Consider the following 17666-nt stretch of genomic DNA (forward strand, 5'->3'; position numbering starts at 1 on the left):
TACATCGTCAACATGTGGGAGAGAAAAGAAGGGAAGGTAGATACTGAGATTTCAACTTGGGAGACACATCTGAGATCTCATGCAGCTAGCACCACCATTAAATGAGATTTAAAAAATTAAACTACAGTTGTTTTCTAGTAGTTTTCTAATGCAATCAAAGTATTATTTTGGAATCCATTATGTGAGACAAAGATGATGTACACACTGATGCTTAGAAAGCTTTTAGCATCCAATCCAGTAATCGTGCCTCAAACTATTCCTTACAAGCAAAGACAAAAAAATCCAATCTGAAATATATATACACACACACTAGGTGTTTTACTGCAGCTGATTCCCAAAGTCAGGAAAATTAGGAAAAAAAACTAAGGAGAAAAATCTTCCTCCGAAATTATTTGTATTGAGACAGATAAAAAGTAGATCTCATCATATAACCAAGAAACCACAGTTACTAGACAGAATAATTATGCTTAAAGGCTAATACTGATTAAGACACAATATATTTAGTGAAGACACTAAATATAACTAAAATTAGAAAATGTACATAGTTTTTATATTTCCTTGGCACTTTCCTATGCTTAGAATGCATAATGATAATTAAGCAAAACAATCAAAACCACTTTTGACAGGATCTAGGGCAGAAATAATATTAAAACAGTAGGAGCTAGAGAAATCATAACTCTACTAAAGTCATTACCTTATGGGGTAGCGAGCTGCTCATAAATGGCCACAAATATTTATCGTAAGTGTTTCTGTTTTGCAATTGAAGACTTGGTATCAATACCAATTGAAGCATTGGTATCATGTGAGTCAATGCTTTAAGTGCACAGTAATCTACAACAGTACTTAACTTCTAATAAAGATGAACATGTTTATGAATCAATTCATTCCAGGTAACAGTAACTTCTTTTTGCAAGAACTTAACAAAATACCTGCCTTCACGTACTTTAGACTTTTTAAAAAACCTTTCTTTCAACAATTTTGACAGTTAAGGAACCAGTTATAGAAAAGGACAAGGAATTAATCTGATTACTAGCCTCAGTGCCATTCTGGCCAAAATAGAGAGGCCATTTTCCAACATGAAAATGAAAACAAAACTATAAAAATGACAGGTCTATCTCAAATCTGATTTGATAAAATTATTATTTTGTTGAATAATTAAACTTTTTTTTTTTTTTTACTTCTGTAAAATATTAGTGCCACACTGTACTAAATACATACAAGAGTATGAGTTAAACACACAAAACCCGTGAACCTAATGGATCTCAAACACTGAAAAGGAGTACTTCCTGTGAATTTCAACAGACATTTGGTCCAATGTTACTTAGTTTTGACACACTGATGACCCGGAAACACATTACCAATGATAAAGCTGGCAGCCTATTTAGAAATTTCCAAAGAAAACAACAAGGATACAGTCCTACCTCACTTTTTCTGGTAGGCTGATGGCATCACAAATACATTTTTAGCACTGCCAGTCAGAAATTAATAGCCTATTTCTTTGTTCTAAGATGTTGGACATATAGTCAGAACAAAGCATTGCATCCCAAGAAGCAATGCATCTAGAGTATTCAACAGATGTGAGCGATTCACTTTCTTTTTTAAATGAACAGATTTTTTTGCGAAATGTAGTTTTTATAATCTTCAGTTGCATACAACACAAATAACAATTTTGCTTCACTTTACTATTGAAGCTTTCCCAAAAAAATATGAAAAAGCTTTGTTAATCCATTGTTACAAAGAGCGAGCAGTAACTTTCTCATATAAAAGTTACTTAAAAACACTCATGGGTAGATACAGATTAGATGCTTAAAAGATCTGTCATTCTCTGCTTGAAGAAGGATTACCAGGTCTTCCAAGTAGAGAAATACAGGTGTTTCACCTTGAATTTAGGCTTTGGAACACTTCTGTATAACATTTCACACCACAGAAAGATAGCCTATATGCTGAGCACAAAAATCAACTATTCTCTGATAAAATGGAAGCATTTGACTGAGGGTCTTCATAGGAATCTGCTCTAGTTTCAAAAATAAAAGTGCTTGAGAACAGTCATTGAACGTTGTAACTGACACCAGGATTGCAAAGTTCAGCAGAAAGATCACATGCTGGAAAGCTCTGCAAGCACACTTGCAAGACAGAATTTAAAATGATCTTGACAAACTTGAGAAACTGCCTCAGATCAGAGCACAACACAATCACAAAAATAAGCACAAGGTGCTAAACAAAGGCAGAAACTACCAGTGACAGGACAGGTATCAGTTTTATAGAAAAAAAAAAAAGTGAGCAGATTATAATGGATGATGAGGTGGTATATGTTCAGCTCTCTCACACTGTTTCAAAAAAGGACAGACACATATATAAACAGGTATATAGTGCACAATACACCTGAAGTGATTGTCTCTCAGCCTCAATAAGTCCTCTGCTAAAACTATGACCAGTTTGGGTCAGAACAACAGAAGACAGCAGAAGAAAGCAAACAAGAATGATCAAAGGTCTAGAAAATGCAGACTTCGGAGTGGTGAAACTAGGTTGCTTTATCAAGAAAAAAGACGACTGAAAGGGGAATTAATAACATGTTCTTCATGAAAGGCCTGCCAAAAAGAGAATAAACAATCCTATTTGATCTGTCCACTACAGAGATGAGACAATATTGGGATTAAGATTCAACTAGAAATACTTGGGTAAGAAAATTTTCTTGAATGACAAATTGCAAGAACAGAAGCAATGAAGAGACTATGCAGGGACATTGTAAAGACCTCTATATAGTGGATGTGGTAAAAAAGAGGCTACAGAAACATGTCAGGAATGGCACTGGTAGAATTAATGATGGTTTGATGCAACAGGATGGAATGACAACAAAGAGAGATGGGAGGGACGTGTCATTATTATTCAAAGGTCATCACTTTAAGAAGAGTAAAAAGTGACAGAACACAGTATGACATGGAGAATCAAATCAACGTTGGTCACCTTTCTGGAATACTCTTTATACAAGCAAGTTGTTGGGGCCAATACAGAAATAATTAGTTGTACAGCCATTTAAACAACTACTGAATCAAAATAGATTCCTAGAATTTAAATCTCTCTTGGCTGGCATTATGATTATTACATCTGAAGTCTGAATAATGGTCTGACACCACAGTAATATATGGCAAACTCTACAGTAAAACTTAGATCTTAAAGTACCCAAATATAGCATATCTGAAAAAATAGGAGTTTGTTTACTCTGTTCATTTTACACTACAACGATGATAAAGTTTCCCTTTCTGGTGGTTTGTGGTTTTTTTGTGGGTTTTTTTGTTTGTTTTTTTTTTTCTTTAGTTTAACAAGGGAGGAAAAAGAAACATTTCAAGATTAATAAGCAGCAGAATTACAGGGGGAATTAGGAGCAACTGCAAAACAAGAACACCAGAGTTAAATTCTGTAGTTATCCTAATACCCCAGACAGTTCCAGGCAGGACCTGGCTTAAAAAGCTCTTTAAAAGGGGGGAAAAAAACCCAACCAAACAAACCCACACACAACAAAAACAAACACACACCAAAACCCCCACAAAACATATTTCAGCAAAAATAGTAGAGAAAACCATTCCTGAAAATACTGGTCTTCCAGGACCTCTTTATGTGGCTCAAAAAGGTATGTATTTAGATGAGTTGGGTTAAGTAGGTAGGAAAGAAAGAATGACAAAGTGCCAAACCAAACAGAATCCACCACAGTGCCCTGTCAGTATCCCATTTCTTTCAGTATTGTCGCTTTTCCAGCTTAAGCATCACTACTGACCCTAATGCTGGCCACACGTATGGAGGAAAATGGCAAGTACTATGAATATCACAGCTCAGAATCAGTGCTGGAAACTACACACAAGCCACAAAATGCAAGGGAAGAAGCCTCATCTTCAGAAAGGCCCTACCCCATTTTGCACCAACTTCAGTTCACAGTCATTTTAGAACACACTGCAACTGCCACACTCCTGTTTTAACAAACATGAGCAACACTCAGAGCCCTGTACAACCAGCCCCGTTGGTGCCTCTGCAACACAGAGACAGTCCACAACCTTCATTATCACAGGCATGAATGCGAGAGCAATCTAGTCTGGCCTCAATCCATGCTACCTCATCCTTGTAACAAGACACTACTTAAAGCTGATGTACAATTTTGTTTACAACACAAGGTGAAGTACAAGCAGATTTACCTTGAGCCTGGAACTCCAAAGACTCCACTTAATACAATCCAAATGCAAAAGGCAGATCGAGGGTGGCCTCAATACTTCTGCCCCCTCCCCGTGAGATTTAGCCACCATGCAAACTGGATCATTAGTCGAAGCAAAGTACTTGTTCGAAATTGAAAAAGTCTCCAAGTAGCATAGTGCTTTATTCTCCTGATACACACCAAGTAACAAATAAGTGCATTTATAATTCTGTACGCAAAGTATCTTTAAGATGCTACTTTCAAAACAGCACTTTGAGAAAATGCTGGAGGTTCTTTGTAGTCAGTTTATGTAGTTAACGTGTTTTAGAAGTTTAGATGGGTAAAAACCCTTAGAAGAGCTTAGATGAAGACCAAATCACGCTCTAGCAGCTTGCTGTTACTGAAAGCGCCAGGACATTGCCTCACCACTGCCACCATACAGTCTCATCATTTCCCCTTGAACAAGCAACCCAGCTGACTCCACGGTGGGTACATTTAGGGAACATGTGGCCTAGAAACTAAGCACACACAAGGAATTGTTCATTTCCTGCCATCTTCCTTCATGCTGTTTGCTTAAGGGTCCAATGAAGCATCATGCACAAGAGATAGGAAGGGCAATTTTTTTTTTTTATAGTAGCTAGCTACTATATTGACTTAATAACAGCAGACCAAACTCCTCTACTGAAGTCTTCATTGACAAGTTTTTTCTTACATATTAAGAGCAGGAACATAAAACACTGGACTATTCTCTCTCCCACATGGTGCACCGCTTTTTTCCACTTTATCCAGTAAAACTCACAACAACTGTCAAGCAGCTGAACACTTCCAGGTATGAGCTGATTTGGAGAGTTTTGGTTTACGCCAAACAAGAAAATGACTGCGCCAGGTATCTCTCCTGGATAACAAATAGTATCCAAGTCAAATTTGGGATCTAACAGTAACCTCATAGCCCTGTGGCTGCATGGCCAACATGAGACTATCAAACCAACTGAATCAAAAACTGCGGTGCCATGCACATTAGACACAGTACCACTTTATGCAAGCCGTATTGCAAGCCAGTTATGTAACATCCCTCACACTCTGAAATGAATCCAGTAATTGTGGTGTGTTTTACACCAGGCAGAGCCAAATATGCTAATCGCTATGCTTTGCTTTTTAGGAGGAACTTTATTTCAGAAAATGTTTGCATTCCTACAGAAACTTCCTGCCATCGGAGACCTCCTCGCTGCATAGCCAGAGACAGACTGCCTTTTGAAGCAGCACCAGCCCGTTCTGTACACTAAGGACTCATTCACCACTCCCCAGGCCTATCCTTAAAAACTGACACCTTCTTCCCTTAATTTATACTAAAATTAACAGTTCTGAATTTTCTCTGCTATTAGTAACTTGAAATCCTTGAGCTACTGGAAAGTGAGAGTTTCACAGAACAAATTTGTTTTGGAAACACATACATATTTTCATCAAATACTGTGCTTTTCGTCACTGTTTCTTCTAAAATGCATCTTTACCTGATGTCTGCCTGCATCCCAATCAAAGGATCATAAAAAACGACTTCAGTGAAATAATAGAAAGACAATCTTTTTTGACTACTGTTTCTTTCTGCAGCTATTTGGACTGTAGAAATTATGATATCTTCTGTTTCACAAAAGAAATCACCTAGAAATCCAAGCAGGCCATTCCTAATCCCAAGTATTCTACAACCCAATTATCAGCAAGAAAATTATGAGGAACCTCCAGTTCAGAACTCTGAAGGAAAAGCAACACCTTAAATTGCAGGTTTGATATTCAGTTTTTTTAAACAATTTAAAATTGGTAGCTGTATAATGGGCAAGTAGCAAATACAGCACTTGTATTTAAAAATAAGAAAGAAAGAACCTGACAACTATCAGTCTATTAAGACAATACTAGTGGTTTGCCAAATATTAGAGTAAGTTTCAGGCTGGGGGAGGGGGCTGCAAAAAAAAGAATGGCAATAAATGGAAGGAGTTAAAAGTGAAAGAAACTTTTAACTACATAGCGTACATATGATATGAAGGACTTTCTCTTACTGCATCTAACCTGAACTTGAGTATCCAAAGCGTTAAATGGCACTGCACTGAAAATGAAGAAGGCTGGGATTTACAAAAGTCTAAGGGGAATGGTAGCAGCTGGATGAAAATTATTAGTTTTAAAATGGCAAATATTAGAGCAGTAGAATTATTATTGCAACATAATTAATGTCACTGATAAAGCTGGCATAAAAAGTATCAAATTGCTTTGGACACACTCCTGGCCTCAAGTCTAACGGTACACTTATGCAGACCAGAGAAGAATCTGAGGAGCTTTTGGAAGTTCTTACAATCGCAGCCTCTGAAAATTGGCTATTCCAATTGCTAATTCTGGTTTGCCTCACTCTTTTTCCTTTGCTTTCCAAGTCTGGCATCTTCCTTGAAAAAACGTTAGTGATAAAGTGGCAGTACATCTCATTTTTGCTGAGTTTTATAGATGAAATTGGATAAAGTAAAAAATTTATTTTAGGTTATTAGATAATAGATCACATGACTACAGTTAAAAGAAACCAAATCTCAAATAAAAGCTTTAACCTAGAGCTTAATGCCACATTCTCAATAATCTGAAAATAAGAAACCAAAGCTATTCTTCTGAAGTAGAAAATTATGCTATTCTTTAGATGAATGTCTAAAACTGTCAGCCTCTCTCCAGAATCACCCACCTCAATGGCATTTAAGCATACTAAGCAACTCTAACAAATGATACTCATCTCTGAATACAGTTATTAATGCCAAAATGAACAAGGTGGGCATGAACAAAGCCATGGCTTTTTGGAGGACATTCAGAAAGATAGCAAAAGGTCTGCTAAGCGTGCAAAAACTGCAAAGAAAACTTGACTATACAAGAAAACCTCTCCATCTTTCTTTGTGTTTTGCAAACGGAGCATCACCATCTACTGTAGGTGAGATACTAAAAAGGGACTCCCAACAGTGAGTACTGGCAACAAGGCAGTCACTACCAAGCAGCACTACCTCAGAAGAGCAAGATCAGTTAATCAACAATAACAAGACAGAAGTAGTAAGGTTTTTTCCGACTACAGATAAGCTTGCAATAAGAAGTTTCAAAATAAAACATACTTAGAGACTACAGAAGAAAATAAATCTGCCACGGATTGAAAAATTGGATGCCTTGATAAAATAGAGCATGTAATCAAAAGGAGGTAGCACAGATTATTAGATGCAGACACCGGCGGCTTCACAGGGAAAGCATGAAGCACTGCGCAACTAGCTAGAGTCACAAGCATAGTGACCTCAGGACAGTAACTATGTGGAAGCAAAACAGAGTTTTGTTTTGGTTCTGTAATCAACAGTTGAAACTGGAAGCATTAAGACTACTCAGAGAGCACTCTAACACTATCAAGAGAAGTTACTGTATGAGCAAACTTATTTTATGACCGCATTAAAAAGCTATTCAACAACGAAACACGAACATGATACACAAACTTTCATTACACTGGCTAAGTCTTCTTGGAAAGGCATTTCTCCAAACGTTTCTATAAGAACGTGATGTGGCTATATAGAAGTATTTTTCAAGCCACCATCAGCTAGGAAGCTGGTTAAAAAAGTGGGAGCTCTGTAAAAACCTCAAGCACATGGTGGCAACATGGAGTCAAAATACGTGCATGGAAAAACCCTAGAAATGTTGAAAAATCATAAGACAGACCCTGAAGGAAATAAAGAATGGTCAGACTAATTAATAATCAAGGAATTCACTGAAGCACAGAACAAGATCAGCCAAAAGAAAACAGCTACTCAGCACGCACAACTTGCCCAAGCAATATGTACATACACACTACATACAGAAGATTTTTTTCCTACAGAAAAAAAAAATTGTCTTGTACCTTAAGAAGTTAAAACTACAAAGAGATTTCTTGAAGCAGTTGCTCAGTTAAAACACCAGCCTACCTTTTTCATCCAAAATGTTTAGGAAACGGACTGCCATCAAAGCAGAGAGATGTAACACAGTAATAACTCAAGACAAAAACCCCCAAACAACTTTGTCATAACCACTTGCATTTCAAGTAGAAGTTGCTCCATATCCACAAGTCCATGTGTTTTCACCTCCTACGAAATAATCAGTCTTCCATTTGAAGCCTGACAGAAAAAAGTATGCAACTGCTAGTATTCCACAGGAATTTCTGCATCAGGCAGTGCACGGCAGTCACACCTAGAAGCATAAACAAACAGACAAACAAAAGAAACCTTTCAAACTTCTAGTATCTCCACTGAAAACTCAGAAAACATCTTAGTACGGATATTACAGAAACCTGACTTTCTGCAACCATTTGAATGACAAAATGGACTCCCAGCTGCCAACCTGTAGCTCAAAAACCTTACCAGTTACAGTGCTGAACTACTGCCGTTACAAATGCATGATTCAGTCTTTTGTTTTTATTTGAAGTGCAACGCATACAACCGCCTTAGAGAAAAACATACCAACAAATGTGTCGACAGGGACCAAAATTATTATTACATGTACTAGTATTCAACTTGCTAAATTTTACTCTATTTGCACAGGTCTTAGCGAGTCTACTGCTTTCTGTAGCCATAACTAAAAATTCAGCTAAATGAAGTGACTATATATTCTCCAAACAGACCATAAAACGTATGGTTTCTACTTTCCAAGCCTATGGCATTTTATTTGGCAAAAAGCAAGTCTTGTACATACTGTGTCAACACTGTCCACCCAAGAAAATAAACTGCCAAAGGAAAAATATGCTATGTTTTGACAATGATGGGAAAAAAAATCTAAGGTCCTGACAAAGTATGTTTTATTTTTCTAGCCTTTTTTCCTTGTTTCTGTTGTTATACTTCAACACTACAAAACAATATTCAAAAAGGTCAAAACAAATAATTTTTATGAAATCTCTAAATCTCTTCTGCCTGTAATTGGAACATGCAACTTCTTCAAAGGCAAACAGTTTGATCCGCAAATGCAAACACTTAGAAGGAGCTTCCTGCAGACAGACTTTGCCAGTGCACAGTAACATTCCAGCTTTCACTTGCAAAAGCTGGACCTGAATACTCCTATGAATTTAACATGCAAGAACACTACAATTTTTCATATCACTTATATCAGTATAAATAAAACTTGTAGATGCAATTACCACTAAATATAAAGAAGATGGGTTAACTCTAGTATGAGATTCCTTGAATATACATTTTAAGGAGTAAGCCTATTTGAGCAGCAATTTTCCAAAGTCAAATAATCATGGTTCACTAAGTCTGAACCAGGGAATCTGAAATCATTGATTCTGCTGCAACACCACATAGAAGCAGGAAGAGATCAACCCTCCAAAGTCAATCCAATATTTACAAGTCAGTGAGCTCTACACAGCATCCATTATCAGATGAGCAAAAACTTATTTTATAGCCCTTCACTGATGCAAATACATAGCAGTCATGCTGTGTGTGATTTTACAGCTAAGCATCATTTCAGAAAACTCCCACCTGGCAGCCTCTTGGTGGAAGGCTTAACAATTTTGACTCCTTCCCCAGCCGTGCAGGGACATGCACATCTGAGCAGTGCAAGACAGGGTAGGGCGGGGGGGACGACTGGGTGGGCCTTTGACCTTGTCCAGCACAGCTGTTCTTTCATTGACGCAAATGTAAAATACTCAGACTGCTGTATTAAAGGTAGCGTTTCTCTGCCTTAGAAGCTTACCTTCTCAATCTAGAGCTTCCATATTTCTACCTAGACATATTTCCCCAAACATATTTACTTTGTGCAAGTCCAATAAGTTTAAAATGTACTGAAGTTACTGCACACGTGCAGATCAGCACAGCACATGTTCAATAGTGTGACACTTCCTAAAATATCAGAAACACTGCATAAACGCCATATAGGCACAGTGAACATTCAAAGTGGGCATTTCCATAATCCCCAGGAATAAAGCGGTTCAACTGAAACCCCTGCACATGTACAGTAATTGCTATCAGGTGTCAAGAAATTATAACAAGTATCCTCAAATAACGAAAAGGGGAGGAAAAAAAAACGATAGGAACTTGGAGTGTCTTAACAGAAATGTGGAAGACAGCAGGGTGAGAAGGTACCCAGTGGACACGGAATCAGTGTTGTGTAAGAACAGCTCCGCAAAGGGTTTAACCAAAGGCTAATGAGCCTCTCTTGTACACCGCCACACAAATTTTGTTACTGTTACTTCTCCATAACCATGTATTCCATGTTACACTTCTCCATGTATTTTGGAGGAACAGCACTTCACCTCCCAGTCCCATTGCGAGCCCTAATAACACCACTGCCGAGACCAGTCCTACCCATTCCTTCCACAGCCACCATCTGCCCTGCCCCTTACTGTTCAGTGAGCACGACACAGGGACACCAGAGATGGCATAAGACTGGGAAGGCTCATCAGCTTGAGTCTCCACCCCATCCCTCATCTATAACTCGATAACCACTTCAGATCTGCCAAGACCTTTTGAGAATTTTGCAAGTCACATGGAGTTTCCTCTACTGCAGTTACACTGCCAAAGAAGCCAAGACTTTTTTTTTTTTTTAAATAAATCACGTAAACTTACACTTACATGAGCTACAAATGCAGAGGTATTCCACCCCCTCATATCATCCCTGCTCCTTGCATTTCAGTAGTAAAAATTGTTATAGAATCCCTCATGACCCTATTGAGCCCTGAGAAAAGTAATCAGTGGAGCCACAGAAGACACTGCTCACCATATCAGTGCAAGCTTTTCAGTGTGGATGTCTGTCCTTCACACATGGGAAGACAGAAAGGCTATCAGAAAAAAAAACTGTGGCATTACAAGTGTTCATAGTACTTAGGCCACCAATAAAGTATCACAGAGTAAGCGGAGAAAACGTACATCCACTACTTTTGCAGTCAGCTCTCCTTCAAAGAACTGTATTTTACTTGCAAAGCAAGTAAAAATTTATTTGAAAAAGCGTTCAACGTCCTCTTTGTTCTTAAACATCTCTTTTACAACAAGAAGCATTAAAGATATGCCTACTGGTCTTGCCAATATCCATCCAGCCCAGTATTCTGCCTTCAACAGCAGCAATAGGAGACATTACTGAGGGAGCGAGACAAAGCCTAGACCACCTTCCGTGGTCCGTTCCCCTCACATATGCTTTCAATATGCAAACGCATGCAAGTGTCTTGCTAACCAGAAGAATGATCCAGGAATATGATCACCTCTGCAGAACAGAAGGAAATGAAGACGAGTACAGTGGCACAGAAAGCAATCTGGATATCCCGGACCCATACAACCCCAGCTTGCTGTGAACCTTCCCACCACTTCCACAGAGTCCCAGTTTCAACGCCCTGTCTGAAAACTCCTCTTTCCGTATCTATTGCAGTTTGAAAGCCTCTACAAACTCCCCATTCAGTCCCAATCAGAGAGAAGTGAAATTCTGCAGCAGACACATATGCACAGCTGGCAAGAACCTCCACACACCCTATCCCAAACAGACAGTATATGCACATTTTCCCACGTTCTTCCCTACTGTCAAGATGACTTTCAAGTAGCATCCGAAAACTGCTTGAGAGCACATAAATCTAAATCCAGTCTGGTAGGGTTCCAGCGTCCCTCATCTACTACATACAGTCTCCAGACAGGAAGATGTTCTTTTCCAGTGTGACTAGTTTTCCAGTTAGAAAAACTAGTTGAAATACCCTGATATTTATGGTTAACTCAAACAGTTCTGATACTTGCAAAGTAAATTAAGCTTATTCCACAATTCAGATCATTTCTAAATATCACCTTTATTCAACGAAATCCCTTATCAATAAGATACTTTAGATTACTACATGTTTTCATTAAGCTGTATAATCTACGTACCAAGTACAAATGAAAGTGTCTTCAGAATACATTCAATTATATGTGCAGATTACTGTAGGAAATAGATAAAAACTCAGACATAAAAAAACTTGTGTGAGGCATAACTTACTATCCATAAAGGGGGGGAAAAAACCCCTACCCTTTCTCTACCATCTACCATAAGAAGTGTATGTGGATTATTCCAAAACAGTCCTACTCAAAACACCTTGTGTCCTAGGCCTCCTAACTTCCACAGTATTTGTATAGCTTGTCTATGCATTAAAATAGTCATCTCAGACACTTCTGTTTTCCACATAAGCAAAAGCACTACTGTCCTGCATATGACACGTTGAGCTGTTGTGCCATTAACATGTAACACGTCCTTTTACAATATTAGGACAATACTGAGCTAAAGCTTGACAGGTCTTTTATGATTCTGTCCTAATAGACATTTTGAGAAAAAGGGTAAGATCTGATTCTAGTTAGAAGAGGTAAAGCTGTTTTCTAATAGCGGCACAGTTTTTCCTCAGGATTTCTTCTAGGTACTCTGAAGATAGCACAACTAGGAGTGACCATTACATGTATTTTTTGTGGACTAACTATAATTAGATTATTCCACCTTTTACCACAGTAAGGATATGTAAGAGCTACTCTCTATAATCAAATTTATACAGGCAAAAAAAGCAAAACCTTTTCGGAAGCTTTACCCCACCAGAAAAAGTAAGTTTCCTAAAATTGCAATATTAAAAAAACCAAAACAAAACAAAAAAGCAAAGCTATTTCAGCTGCTTTCTGAAATGCTTTAAGTTCTATACTTCTTGTCTATTCCTGAGTTTTCTGCCTTGGAAAGGTGTAGATATTCGACTGCAGTTTTGTATTTCTAAAAGCCCAACATGAGAATAAGGGCTAGTAAGTGAAACCATCCTTACAGGATACCACGAGAAAGCAGACTTAAGTAACCCAAAGAGCAGAAGAGATTTTTTCCTAGCCTTTTTCAGACCTAGTCCACATTATTAATTTACCTTAGATGAGTATTTCCTAAACTGTGGTTGACTGCTTCATGCCAACTCGTCACTTCTTCTGGCAGAATGAGTTTAAAAAGACGACTTATTTTTCTGATAGTACATCGTTATCGTTATCATTGTCAAAGCAGCGTTCATTATGCATGGAAGGTTCCATGACAACACTAAATATGCCACAGTACAGAACTCTGAAAATCTGCCTTGAGTATTTTACACAGTTCACATTTAAGAGTTCTTGTACAGATTTGGAGAATATACTGTTTAGAGACAGCTGCATCACTGAAACTGTGCGAAGTGGAAGGTTATCGATGAAAGGAACTAGGGTGAGAACCGCAGTGCTGAACAAAGGTAATGAATTCACACACCAGAAAAATCCTATTCTTCCCATGCTCTCAAGCACACTTACTTTGTTAGGGTAGTCTAACAGGTGTCACATGGTTGGACAGCAATGACTAACCAGGAAACAAGTGACCACCTTTTATTGGAAAGAGATCCACAAAAAAAGGAAAAAAAAAAGACACGCTCCACCAGTCCTTCCATCAAAATAGCAATAAGATGAGGCACAGCAAAAATTCATTACATCATACTCATATTTGGGTTGGATGATTCCATAATGCAAGAGTACTGATGATACACGTCAAATGCAGTCTGCTACAAGAGCAGCTCTCCAGACCAGGCCTTAGTTAGCCCCAATACATTTTCACGTTTCAGATAGTCTCTCAAACACTTGTCCCATTTTCCTTTTGAAGATCCCCTTTCTGCATGTTTTGGGTTTTCCTCTTCCTTAAACAAATACGGGAGCAGATAAGAGTGCATTGTCACAGCTCTCAACAGCAGACATAGGGTGCCAGGCCACCTGGGTTTGCAAAGCTAGAACCAGCATACTACTTCCTACCGATGGCCCGAGTTGCAGCTCTAAAACAAGGCCAAAGAAAGCAGCATCGCCATAGGAAGTCAAGGAAACCTCTCAAAGTTGGAACTCTGCAAAGCGGCCCAAAGAACTTATCGTAACACCAACACATTTTTTAAAAGCTAATCATAAAGAGAACTAACAAAACTCTTCACAAACACAGAACCTCATTCCCCCTAACATGGGTCATTTTAGCAGCCGCAGTTCTCAGAAGCATGTCATCGCTTACAGGGAATACCTGCAGAACAGACACACGCAAAGAGAAAGAGCACAGATACCTTTTAAGAGCTCTTTCTAAGATCTCCACCCAAGCGACTCACTGAGCTATACTAGAAATAAACCAAACAAATGCTAAAGAGTGTTTAAACACATTACATGAAGCACAAATTCTCAACAGCTGAAAACAGAATTTAAGACAGAATAAAACCGATATTCCCCGCTCAAAATTATGCCTTCAAACAAGGGGCACCGTTTACTCCGACCAAGAATACTTAACATCTCCCCGGGAAAAAACAACCCAACACTTAGAAGTCACACAGACGTATCAGCATCAGAAAGCAGAACCATCCCAGCAGCATCTGTTTCGCACTTAAGTTACTTCCAGCCGCCGCACCTGAGGCCGCCGGACCCTCTCCGCCCCGGAGAGACCCATGCCCCGGCAGCTCGCAGGGCCGCTCCGCCACCGCGCTCGCCGCAGGCCGGGCCCGCCGCCCCGCGGCCCGGAGCGCGTCCCGGCGGGCCCGGCGGGCAGCGGCGAGCGGCGCGCTCCAGCGAGGGCGCAGGACGCCAGCACGGCGCTGCCGCGACCCACCCGGGGGAGGCGGCGCCCCGCGGCCCCGGCCCCGGCGCCTCGCCCGCACCGCAGCCCTGCCCGGCAGCGGCGGGAGGCCGCGGCCCACGCGGGCGGCCCTACCCGCGGCGTCCCCGCCCGCGACGCCCCGCCGCCCCGCCGCCAGGGCCTCACCGCCAGGTCCTGGGGCACGGCTCCGCTCATGGCCCGCACCGTGCCGCTCCGCCAGGCCCGGGAGGGCAGCGCAGGCCCCGGCTCCGGCCCCACCGCCTCGCCCTCGCCCGGCCCCGCCGCCAGCAGCAACAGGAGCCGCTTCCCCACGGGGGAGGCCGCCGCGTCCGCCATCCCCGACGGGCAGGAGCCTCCGCCGCCGCCGGCCCGAGCCCACCGGTCGCCGCCGACGCCCCAAGACACCGAGCGAGCGACTGCCCCGCGCTGGGCCTCCGAGCGCCGCCCGCCCCAATCCCGGCATGCACCTCGCTCGCACAGTCTCTCTCCCCCCCTCCCTTCCTCTGCCCCACAATGCTCCGCGCCGCCCCGCCCGGCCTGCCTCGCCTCGGGCGCCCGGCGGCCGTGGGGCGCGGAGGCGGCCGGGAGGGGAGCGCTGCGGCGCCGCCCCTGGCGCTCGGCTGCGACGGGCCCGGGACAAGGCCCTGCGGCCTCGAGCCCGCGGCGGCCGCGGAGGGGAGCCGGAGCAGTCGCGCAGCTGAGGGGCCGCCAGCAGGGACAGGCCCCGCGGCGGGGCGGGGGAGCGGGCCGGCGGGGAGGAGCCGCAGCAGAAGGCCTTTCCGCGGCGGGGCCTCTCGTTAACGCCAAGTGCAAAATCTGACATCATCACAGAAACTAAGGAGTTTCTAGCTAGATGTCGAGGTAAACGCACACAAAAACCAGTACAATAACAGCTTGAGATGTGGGATCCGAGTGGCGGTTTTGAGTGTTTCAGATTGGCATGAGTAAATGCTGTTGGCCCCACAAGAACAGGAGTGCGTCACAGGTCGAGGTGCTTTGCTTTTCAGTGAGGCAGATTTTGAAAAGGCATTTACTTGGGGGGTGATTAAGTTACAAACTCGTCACATTAGTGGGATGCAGCTATCACGACTAGCTGATAACATTTGAACAGTTCTCATGTAGAATAGCAGAATGCCCTAAACCTGCTCCTTTTCAACATACTTGGGACAACACGGAATACTTCAGAATCATACACTGTTAGAGAAATGACATGCAACTGTACACCTTCCTGCTTGTGCAGTCAAGACACAGTAGCACTGACAGAAACCACAGTGAGGAGCAGATGCTATACTCCATACCAGAACAAGGACGCTCTTCTGGAAATAAGTTGTTTTCTTCTTGTGCGCATACTGTTTCCTCACTTCGGGAGGGTCACATTTGACACTGAATTAGCAGCAGCAAAGGCAAGTTGCTTGCTTTCACTTTCATTTATTCAAAACGATTGTTCTGGGTTGTTTTAATTAGATGACAACATTTCATCTTTGTTACTTTCTGGTCAGAGGGATGCAATTTATTGTACTGGGAAATGGGTAAGGCAATGCTCAGCACCAGTTTGTACAATGTGCCTGTCCTCAGAAGTGCGTTTCATCCCATTATTTGTACTCTTTATGGTGTGATTTTAGTCCTGATGTAGCATGCAAATAAAATACTGAATGGATTCTAAGACAGATGGTTACATCAAGATAAGGTTCAAAAGACTTTTGGAAGCAGGGTCTGCCTTTGGTGTTTTGAACAACTACGTAGAACTTAAGAACCAGCATTACTGGCATCAGAACTCTGTGCTATCCTCCTGTGCTGTACAGCATCCGTGACTTTTGATTTACTACAGGCCACTAGGTTTACTAACTGCCCCCCCCCGGCTTTTTTTTTTAAAGTACAGGAGCCAATACCTACATGAAACATTACTGAAGGGTAGCAGAGCCATTATGTCTTGTGTCCAAGTGATTGCCATGGTAAATCCAAGATCAGTACTACATTCTTTCAAGACCAAGCTTTGCCCTCATGTCTTAAGATTCTTTACCAAAACAGTAAGATCATCAGCTATGTATTAGAAATAGGAACACCCTGTGAAAGACTCAAAGTGGTCCTATGTCCCCTTCCCATTCCACCAGCTCCAAGACTGAAATTGCCATGATAAAGCAGGCCAGCATTTCCCATACCCCATCTCCTGCGCACAGTGCTGGATATTGCAAAGGCACACAGCACCAGGTAGACAAATAGCGATATAATCCACCAAGAATAGGAAAGTGTTTCCTAACTGTCATTAATGATCAACACAGGGAGTACAGGTCATAAAACATGAATTAACTTCAATTTCCGAAATACCTAACCACTTTCCTATGCCAATTCTGTTGCACCGACTTTTATTATATACTAGAAAAATTATTTCCATGGGCTAATTTTGTGTATTAATTTCAAATACTATTTTACTGTAAAAGGGTGAAGACAGCTATTGCTGTTTACACATGTATATTTAAATTACACACTTAAAAGGCTGCAAAATCGGTCACCACAATTTCAAGTTGTGAGAAGTCACGTAAGTAAACACCAGGCTACATCCAAAGCTGTCCCTTAACCATTGAAGATGGCTTCTTCTCCAGTCTGCCACTTTCACAGCCTTGATTGATAGAGTGCTACAGAATCCAAAGAAAATAATTTCCCAGAGTGGCTGATGCAGGGAGTGATTGTGTGGAAGATCCAAGTGACCTAATTTGAGGAAAGCGGGACTGATGCAGACACTTACCTGTACAGGTTTTCAACCCTCCCCTTCAATATTGATCTAAGGTTACCCCTTCCATAGACAGCAGCCATGTTCTTTGGAGAACTTTATTAAAATACATCCAAGAAGTAATCAAACATTTTCTAATGAGTCAGGAGAGAACTGAAGTGAGAAAAACATCTGTACAGAGGACAGTGC

At 41.2% G+C, this 17666-nt stretch overlaps 1 protein-coding gene across 3 annotated transcripts in view; it reads right to left on the bottom strand.

The window, feature by feature from the left end:
- Positions 1-15193, bottom strand: part of KDM3B (lysine demethylase 3B) — a 71734-nt gene extending 56541 nt beyond the window's left edge. For 2 of the 3 annotated variants that reach the window (XR_012044089.1, XM_072872187.1), the window contains exon 1: positions 14915-15193. Coding sequence is in view for 1 of the 3 variants with exons in the window: in XM_072872187.1 (XP_072728288.1) it covers positions 14915-15085 (171 nt within the window). In the remaining 2 variants the exon portion in view is untranslated. Of the gene's footprint in view, positions 1-8242; positions 8261-14914 lie in introns of those variants that run through there. The other variant, XM_072872189.1, reaches the window with a different exon arrangement.
- Between the last annotated feature and the right edge of the window lie 2473 nt (positions 15194-17666).

This window comes from Ciconia boyciana, chromosome 9, assembly GCF_034638445.1.
Source record: "Ciconia boyciana chromosome 9, ASM3463844v1, whole genome shotgun sequence".
In the NCBI taxonomy this organism is placed as follows: Eukaryota; Metazoa; Chordata; class Aves; order Ciconiiformes; family Ciconiidae; genus Ciconia; species Ciconia boyciana.